At 30.4% G+C, this 10,078-nt stretch overlaps 2 protein-coding genes across 2 annotated transcripts; both read right to left on the reverse strand.

The window, feature by feature from the left end:
* Positions 1 to 3,334: 3,334 nt before the first annotated feature.
* On the reverse strand, positions 3,335 to 5,113 carry HELRODRAFT_181014 (hypothetical protein; the record flags this gene model as incomplete). Its single annotated transcript, XM_009030282.1, has 5 exons — positions 3,335 to 3,489; positions 3,661 to 3,919; positions 3,983 to 4,147; positions 4,412 to 4,689; positions 5,041 to 5,113. 5 exons carry the CDS (start codon positions 5,111 to 5,113, stop codon positions 3,335 to 3,337), a joined length of 930 nt encoding a protein of 309 aa, XP_009028530.1.
* A 1,040-nt stretch (positions 5,114 to 6,153) lies between these two features.
* HELRODRAFT_88724 (hypothetical protein) lies at positions 6,154 to 6,375 on the reverse strand (the record flags this gene model as incomplete). Its single annotated transcript, XM_009030185.1, has 1 exon — positions 6,154 to 6,375. A coding segment is annotated over one exon (222 nt), but the record flags the coding sequence as incomplete, so codon positions are not given.
* Positions 6,376 to 10,078: the final 3,703 nt, after the last annotated feature.

Genomic DNA, 10,078 nt, shown 5'->3' on the forward strand with positions numbered 1-10,078 from the left:
ACTTCTCGGAAGATTATCGTAGTTCACTCGCAGACCGCCTGTAGGCAGTGGCGGATCTAACGCTTAGCAGACTGAGCAGCTGCTAGGGGCCCCGGACGGCCAAGGGGCCTCGTGTACAAATTTATCCCTCAAAAAATACTTCAAATAAATTTTCCAATATAAAGAAATTTCCAAATTTGAAAAAATCATAAAATTTTAAATAATATTTGTTATTAATGGAAAGGGGGCCCCGTAAAAAAAATTATTTCATAAAAATAACTGAAATAAACTTCGAAATATAATGAAATTATTAAAAAAATTCTTTCAATTACTATGCTGAATTCAACGTTAATAAGCGTTTGCAAACATTAGCAGTTTACAGTAATATGTTTGAAAACAATCTGTCATTCGTTTCGTTAGACATCCCTACTTTTCTCTCTTTAATATCGTATCGTTGTTTTGTTGTTGAAAGCGCGTGTTTTTATTTTTTAAAAAAGTATTGTGGTCAAATAATTAAAACGTTATTTAGTTGTCTGTTTTTTTCTTTTATTTCAAGTACCTAAGTGGTAAACATTTTTATTTACTTTTGATATAAATTCATTAAATGAATTTCATTTTAATTAATTACAAATGGCTTTTATAATTAATTGAATTGTTTCAATATTAAAATTCAAACTTGGCAGATAGATGCTATTAAAATGTAATTATATATTCACTTAATATATTAATGTTTGTAACAAATCTGTCGACAAAATATATTCAAATTCGTTAAAAGTTGTTTTTAGTTCAAAGATGTATATCACCTATATAGTTATAAGTTGGAAATAATTGAAAGTTAAAAAGCCTCTCCACGACACACTAAGTTTGGGGGCCCCAAATTTTTTTCTTCTTAGGGCCCCCGCTTGACTTAATCCGCCACTGCACATGTACACACACACACACGTACATAAACCCACACAAAAAGTTAAGGAAGGGGGTTTAAATGTTAAAAAGTAGGATTTAATGTCTTTTTTAAATTTTACAACGGATTTTGCTTCTTTCAAATATTCAGATAATTTGTTCCACGTCTTAGGTACAACGACTCTTATGCTACTATTGATAAGTTTCAATCTGTTTTTTTTTCAATATAAAATGTTGAGGTATGTCTTGTGTGTTTTAACTGGATTTCGTTACTATAAAATAACAAATTAATAAAATTTTTTGTAATTAAGTTTTTAATAAGTTAAAATGTAAATACTGAGATGCATGTGTAATAAATTTGTTTTATTGAAAGTAGTTTTGCAATCTGAAAATAATTAGAGGTGTGGTCATTAAATTTCAAATCGAATAAAATTCTTATAAAACGTTTTTGACATTTTAACAGGGGATCTAGCTGATAAGCAGGACTATTTCCCCATATGATCACGCAATAATGAATATAAGGGTATATAAAGCTATAATACAAATCTTTTAATATTGTGGAATTAATCTTATTTTTGATTTTATAAAGTACACCTATGAATTTATTTATTTAAGATTTTCAATGTGATAACTGTGAGACAAATTATCTTGCAGAACTAAACACAAAAAACAACTTGATTGGTTCTGTTTAATTTCACATTGCTAAACACAAGGTCCAAGTCCGAGAAACTATTGATTAAAATCTTTTGTCCAAATATGACATAGGCTGATTTGGATGAATTAACCATGAGTTTATTCATGGAGAACCAATCCTCGAATGATTTGAGTTTATTATTTATGACATCTAAATCTCGTTTAAGGTCATTAGAAGAATAAAAAATGTTTGAATCATCAGTGTAAAGAATACAATTCATCTTTTTTGATAAATAGGCAATGTCATTTATATAATTTTAAAAAAGCAAAGGGCCTTATACAAATTTATATTTTTGTTTTTCTAGGATCTTTAAGAATTTTCGATTTAAGAATTTTTCAAAGGACGCAAAATAACTAATTATTACTTAACATAATAGTTCTGACGTTCATATTATTCTTCATCTTCTCTTTTTTCACTTTACTGAAGTGACACGGTGGCCTATACAAGTTAATTTATATACATATATATAATATATATATATATATTATATATATATATATATATTTACAATATTCTATAATATAGAATATTGTAAAAATTATGGTCTATTACTAACATACATATATTATTATTATTATTCGAAAATTTGTATAGCGCTAATTACAAACAAAATGTTTCTTAAAAGCGCTGTCAAGAAAAAAAACAGTTGAATTGCTACGATAAACCAAATCTTAAAATCTTATAATGAAAACAAAAATGATTTCAATAATTTCTTAAACAATTTTTCTGTCAGTTCGGGCTGTCTTAGATGACTTGGTAGACTATTCCAAACGGCTGGTCCACATACTGAAAAACTTCTCTCAGCCATTTTCAAGTTGACATTTTTAAAAGACAGTTGTTTCGGTGCATGCATTTCTTTCAAATAAACTGGCGCCATTCCCTTCATACATTTGGACATGATTGTTGATATTTTGAACAAAATTCTTTTTTTGACCATCAACCAGTGCAGTTCTCTGAATATCGGGGTGACATGGTCAAACTTTTTCGCACCAACCACGATCTTAGCTGCCCGATTCTGAATTGACTGAAGCACAGATAACGATTTTTCAGGCAAACCATAAAATAGGCTGTTGCAGTAATCCAGTCTAGAATGAATAAACGAATGCACTAAACTTTGAATAACATCTTTGGTTAAGCTTGGGCGGATTATTTTTAATTTTCGCAGTTGTATATATATATATATATATATATATATATATATATATATATATACATATATATTATTTATTTATTTATTCAATACCAAAAACCACACAATAAAAAAATAGCAATCAATGGTCTTCGGAGACCAAATAAAAAAATTAACTTGTATAGGCCACCGTGTCACTTCAGTAAAGTGAAAAAAGAGAAGAGGAAGAATAATATGAACGTCAGAACTATTATGTTAGGTAATAATTAGTTATTTTGCGTCCTTTGAAAAATTCTTAAATCAAAAATTCTTAAAGATCCTAGAAAAACAAAAATTTCTCAAAGTCACTATCTAAACAGTAAACTAAAAAAAGAAATGAATGATCTAATCATTTCAAAATAATAGGTATTATCTTTAACAAAAATTAATGGTTTTGCAAATTCTTTTCAATGTCACCAATCTTCAGCCTTTCAATCAAATTTGACAGATAATTCCAATCAATTGGTTCTGACACAACGATGTTTCTCGACGCCATCCGAGGAATTTGATGGTTAACGCAATCAGATGCTGCACTAAATATATATATATATAAACATAAAAAGTTTTATTATTATAATAGTAAAAACAGTTTTTTAAAGTTGAGTTAAGTACAAAATCTTTAACATTTGTGTTCTGGGACGATTGTTCAGCGCATCTATCATGACATTTTCTTCGTTGATTAACGACAAAAATTCGCCTTCAAGTTGTGAGGTCTCATCTTCATCCATCTCAACCAGCAAATTGACACCTGGTTGGAAAAAACAAGGAAGATTGCCATTCCTCAGACATGTTACTAATTCCCGTAACATGTCTGTCTATTAACCTCAATCCTAAACATTCATCAGACTAAAGCCTATCATTCGAATGTTCCTGGCATATTTTGAAAAAAGCGTTTTTAAATGATATGATGTCAGTGAACCTAAAGATGGATTTTTATTTTTAATAATGTTGAGAATTTTCAAAAGGTTTTTACGGTTCTGTTTTTTATAATTGAATTTTTCAATAAATATTTTTTCATCAAGACTGAACGATCTCCTCCATGTTAGATATTTTTTATCTGGTTCGATGAAATGTTGCAGATAAGAACTCATTTCTTTTGGTATGTAGAGTTTGCCAGTCTTCAGTTTCAAGGTTGGAACAATATCCACTGAGAATCTCATGCTCACAGTTTTCGGGTACTTGAAAATAGTTTTTCATTCATTAAAAAAAAATTATATAAATTGGGATCATAAAATGCTGACTTGAATGAAGACATCCATTTGAATGGCTGAACCATGACGTTTGACCTCTGTAACCGTGTTCCGATATATCTTTTTATGAATACGGAGGTAGGATTGAATCGTCTCCATGAAATATTTCGACAGAGAGAGCGGACATATGTAGCGATCTTCATTCAAAAGTTTCAGCTATCAGATGAGCGTAGTTTAACAAATGAGTTGATTCTTCCTGTTTATTCATTATGTAAGTGAAAAAACCTTAGTTAAGGAATAATAAGGAAAAAAGTTTATTCGACATTATATTAAATGGACAAAACAAATTATGTTAAAAAATAGCAGAAAATATTTCTAAATACACAAATTTTAATTGGAAAAAATTTTTTTTAAATTGGTTGGCAAGAAAATTGAAAAGCTAGTGATCAGAATATGGAGATAGTGATATAACATCCTAACTATAACGGTGTCTTTCATATCCCAGACGAGCATGACGTCGATCTCTTTGCTAGCCTGGCCCTTTAAATTTCCATTCACTTTTAAATCTTCAAAAGCACTTCCGACATACATCGGAGATGCAACAATTGAATTTTCACTTAGTTCTTTAACAATGTTATTTATATTGGTACGAGTGAATTGTTTTGCTTGTTCAAGTCGATCTGGCGGGCGGGCGTGTGTATTCGCGCAATTTTCTATGGCCTCTACCAATCTGGAACTTCTATGCCAACTCTTATAACCTGTACAAATTTTCGAACGACTTCGCTTAATGAAATTCATCAACTGAGAATAATCAACTAGATGTAAAAATTTATCGTAAGCTCTAGATATATATATGTGATGTTGAATTAAATTTTAAGTGATGGTAATAATTTATTTTCAGTTTTCAAACTTCCACCAAAAACTTTACCTTTTAATAGAAAAAAAACCGTTCACACATACACACACTCACGCACATCACAAACACGCGCGCGCACCCACACACACACACGCACACACACATCAAAATTAAAAATCTTCTTCAGTTTTCTTCGTCTTGTCGTGAAGTGCCTTGGAGTAGAAAATTTAAAATGCTATGTTGCCATTATTACCTCTAAAAGTTTTAAAGATTAACTGATATAAACCCTGGAAACTGCTGACAATATACCTCGACATGATTGGCATTTTTTAAAATAAAATAATTGACTTTAAAATATATATATTATATATTAACCATTTGGATGTGGATGGGCTCGATAGGTTGGTGTCCGGAAAATTCATCGTGGAAAATTCATCGTGGCAAATTCATCGTGGGAAAATTCATCGTGAGGGAAAAGTCAACGTGGGAAAATTCATCGTGGGAAAATTCATCGTGGGGGAAAATTCATCGTGGGGGAAAATTCATCGTGGGGGAAAATTCATCGTGGGAAAATTCATCGTGGGGGAAAATTCTTCGAGGGGGAAAATTCATAGTGGGGTAAAATTTATTGTGAGAAACAGTTTTTGCAATTACACACCTTACACACCCCATGAATGTTGTAGATTATAAATACGTAGTTTGAGGACTTTTCTATCCTTAACCTTTTCTGTAATGAAATTTAAAACAACTCAACAACTCAAAAATGTGTGTCGTGGAGAAGCTTTTTAACTTTCAATTATTTCCAACTTATAACTATGTAGGTGATATACAACTTTGAACTATAAACAACTTTTAACAAATTAGAATATATTTTGTTGACAGATTTGTTACAAACATTAATATATAAAGTGCGAAATTTTTAAAATATTAAAAACTGAATTATTCAAATTAAATGTTCAAATTCCTTTTATTTACAAACACAACACACACACACACACACACGCACACACACACACACACACACACACACACACACACATATATATATATATATATATTATATATATATTATGGAACGTGTCCGCGTTCATTTAAGGCTCTTCCAGTGCTTAGTGTTTCGGGTTTGTCTTTTTCCTATGGTGAACACTCTTCCTGGGATACAATCATTGCAAATATTTTTGTCGAGCGCCATTGCAGACTTCATGCTATTTGTGATGTGCTTCGTAGATTAAAATTTGGTCAAATACAAATATAAAAAAAATACAAAATTTCCAAATAGTCAAAAAAATATGTTTGACAATAATGTAATTCGAAGAGAAGATTAAAAGAAATCATTGGAAAATAATAATCGACAAACAACATTTTTTCAAATAAATTTCTTCCTAGCTTTACTTCTTGCAAATTCATCAATAATTTTGGCAGTGTCAACACTATTAATTATTTCTTGTTCTATATACAAAACAACTAAATTATTTAATTTTTGTTCCCCCATTGTACTCCTCAAATAATTTTTAATTCTTTTCAAAACAGAAAAAGATCTTTCACCAGATGCATTAGATAAAGGAATAGTTAAAAAAATTTCAATAATATTTCAATATTGGGAAATGTGCATGACATTTCTTTAGCGGCTTTATAGATTCTTTCAAATGATAAATCTTTGTTATTACTTGAATTATCTGGCTTATTCTTATTGGCGTCCTCATTTTCCTTCAAAAAAAATAAAAAATGGTTTAGTTCATCTTCCAAATTACAAACATCAATGTCATTTCTGTAAATATTTTTCAATTCTTTCAATGATTTTTGTTTTTTTTCTTCTGACAAATTCCAATCAAGAAATATACGAAAATGTCCCAAAACAACCTTATATTTTTGAACTCTTTGTAGCAATTGTGTTTTAATACTATCGCATATGACATAAAATGTATTGATTTTAAAATTATCTCTAGTTGTAAATTTATTCTCTTCTTTATTTTCATCAAAAAACGCATTTCTTTTTCTTCTGTTAAAAGTTACTTTATCTTCCACACTAAAAGATTGTAATCCTGATAAATCGGTTGCTTCTGTAATAACTTTTTCATAATCATTTCTGAAATTCTCAATAAAACTGTCTATTGATTTAAGTAGCATTGATCCTTTAAATAATTCACATTCTATTGATTGCAGTGACTTACTGGTTGAATTTATTCTTTGCAGGATACAATTCCAAATAACAGCCATAAGAGCGGTTTCGTATTTATTTATTTTTTTAAGTAGTGATGTTGCTTCAACTATAGTGATAGGTTTTTCATCCTGTTCCTTGCATAGGTCAGTTAACGTTTCTTTTATTATTGTATATTTCAGTTTTAAAGCTAAAACAGCATCAGCTCTTGCTGACCATCTTGTATCTGATACCCTTTTTAACGAGAGAGACTGATCAACATCTATTTTGCTGTTCAGCATTTTCCAGCGATGAGTTGATGATGAAAAAAATGTAAATAGCTTTTGCACAAACATGAAATATCGAACCGCGGTGTTACAGCTCTCAGCAGCAAAATTTCCAACTAAATTCAATGAATGGTTAGCACAAGGAATAAAAACGGCACTCGGACTATGTTCTTTAATACGTACTTGTAAACCTGAGTACTTCCCTGACATGTTCGAAGCGTTGTCAAAAGATTGACCTCGACAGTTTTTAATATCTAGGCCAAATTTCATTAATGTTTCTAAAACTTCTTTTTCCAAGTATGAAGAGTTGTGCTTATCTATAGGAACGAACCCTAAAAATCGTTCCTTTATCTTACCAGAAAATGAAACATATCTTATCACAAAAGTAAGTTGGTCAATATGAGCAATATCAGAAGTGGAGTCAATAATTATACTGTAATAAGTTACCGATTTAATTTCTTTAATTATTTCAGCCCTTACTTGATTGCCAATGAGGCCTACAAATTCGTCACAAATATGATAAGATAAATAACTTGTATGACCCCGTCCTTGGTTTGCATATTTTTGTGAATAGAATTTTAAAAATTCATCATATTCACTTAAATATTCCAAACAGGTCAAATAATTTCCTTTTCCATTGGAATTTTTACTTTCATCATTACCGCGAAATCCTAATCCTAAGCGGTTTAATAAACTGTATTGTTGAAACAATCCTTTTTAAAACTTCTCTCCAATAATACTCTTTTTTTCTCTTTCCTGCAAAAGCTGAGAATCAATTCTGCTCAAAGCAGTTGATTTTTTGTACAGAGAGCACATAGATGACATGTGTTCTTTTGAAATTTCATGGTCTGATAAAACAACTGTTATTGATCTCCAATTTTCAAAGCCAGTTATTAATTTGGACTTTTTCTTGGAGAAAAGTTTGCAAGGGTAACAATAAACGCACTTGCTAGTTTCGGAAAATACCAGCCATGTTCTTTTTTCCAAAACTCCGTTTGATTTTTTTCTATAAAAATGATCATTAAAGAGCCCTCTGCTGTAGTAACATCATCTTTTTCTTTAAACACCGATTTTAAGTTTTCTATATTTCCTATATTTTCTGGTTTATTTTTTAAAATACAGTCAATAAATGAATCAGACAAACTGGCTGGTCATAAGGCTATATCATTATTTTCTTCATTTTTCTTATTATACAATTTATCTGGATTTTCTCTGTCTTCTGTTATCTCACTATTTTTTTTTCATCAACCTGATGTTCACTTTCTCCTTCTTCTTCCCTTTTTTCAACACTTATTGGTCTGTGACAAGGTTCAAAAGAAGATGTTGATGGCACAGGTAACTCGATATCGCTATTTACTAACAAATATTTATGAAATGCATTTTTCTGACTTTCAACAAATTCCTGGATTTTTAAGATTTTTTTTTCGCTCCACTTTGATGTCTTTTCATTTTTGTACTATGAAAGAAGTCGTTTTTATTAATTAATAAAATATAATTACGTTTTAATAGCATCTATCTGCCAAGTTTGAATTTTAATATTGAAACAATTCAATTAATTATAAAAGCCATTTGTAATTAATTAAAATGAAATTCATTTAATGAATTTATATCAAAAGTAAATAAAAATGTTTACCACTTAGGTACTTGAAATAAAAGAAAAAAACAGACAACTAAATAACGTTTTAATTATTTGACCACAATACTTTTTTAAAAAATAAAAACACGCGCTTTCAACAACAAAACAACGATACGATATTAAAGAGAGAAAAGTAGGGATGTCTAACGAAACGAATGACAGATTGTTTTCAAACATATTACTGTAAACTGCTAATGTTTGCAAACGCTTATTAACGTTGAATTCAGCATAGTAATTGAAAGAATTTTTTTAATAATTTCATTATATTTCGAAGTTTATTTCAGTTATTTTTATGAAATAATTTTTTTTACGGGGCCCCCTTTCCATTAATAACAAATATTATTTAAAATTTTATGATTTTTTCAAATTTGGAAATTTCTTTATATTGGAAAATTTATTTGAAGTATTTTTTGAGGGATAAATTTGTACACGAGGCCCCTTGGCCGTCCGGGGCCCCTAGCAGCTGCTCAGTCTGCTAAGCGTTAGATCCGCCACTGCCTACAGGCGGTCTGCGAGTGAACTACGATAATCTTCCGAGAAGTGAATACTGAGGATTTACGTCCAAGAAATATCTGACGTGAGAAGTTCGCTTATTGACAATTGGTTTTATTCCGCCATTTACCTGTCGATTAGTTATTGTGCTGTATTCTGAAGATTTTAACGATTGTATAAACGAGTGATTGATCACAGCAATACACGCAAGTGATTGCCAGCACTGTTTTTTTCTGATAAAGTTCATTTGAAATAAATCTGTTTAGGAGTCAGGAATCCACTTAGAGAGAAATATCTGTACCCTACATGTTTAAGGGGTCGGTTATAACAATATATTTATTTATTTATCTATTTAATAAAGTTTTACTCAAAGAAAAGCCCGCAATATATGAACACAATATTTATGGCATAATAAAGGATTTTTTTAGGTTAAAAAAATACGAGTCAAAACATTTTATTTACAAAGTTATTGTACATCTATTCATGTATTATATTGTCTGCTGCTGCGTGAACAAATAACTCGCAAGTGTTTATGTAGGCGGCAATAGTACGATCTTGTTGCGGTATAACGTATCGCAGCTGTGGTAAATTCGCATTGCATTTTGTGGTGAAGTAACCGGGAAGTAACGGGTGAGAAGCGTTTGATACCGATGGCACAGGTAATATGAGCCCAACACTGGCACCATTTATTGTATCGATCCTCCCGTCATGAGCAGGTCCATGTCTCTGGCTGCGTTAG

The sequence above is a fragment of the Helobdella robusta genome (assembly GCF_000326865.2).
Source record: "Helobdella robusta unplaced genomic scaffold HELROscaffold_66, whole genome shotgun sequence".
NCBI classification, from domain to species: Eukaryota; Metazoa; Annelida; class Clitellata; order Rhynchobdellida; family Glossiphoniidae; genus Helobdella; species Helobdella robusta.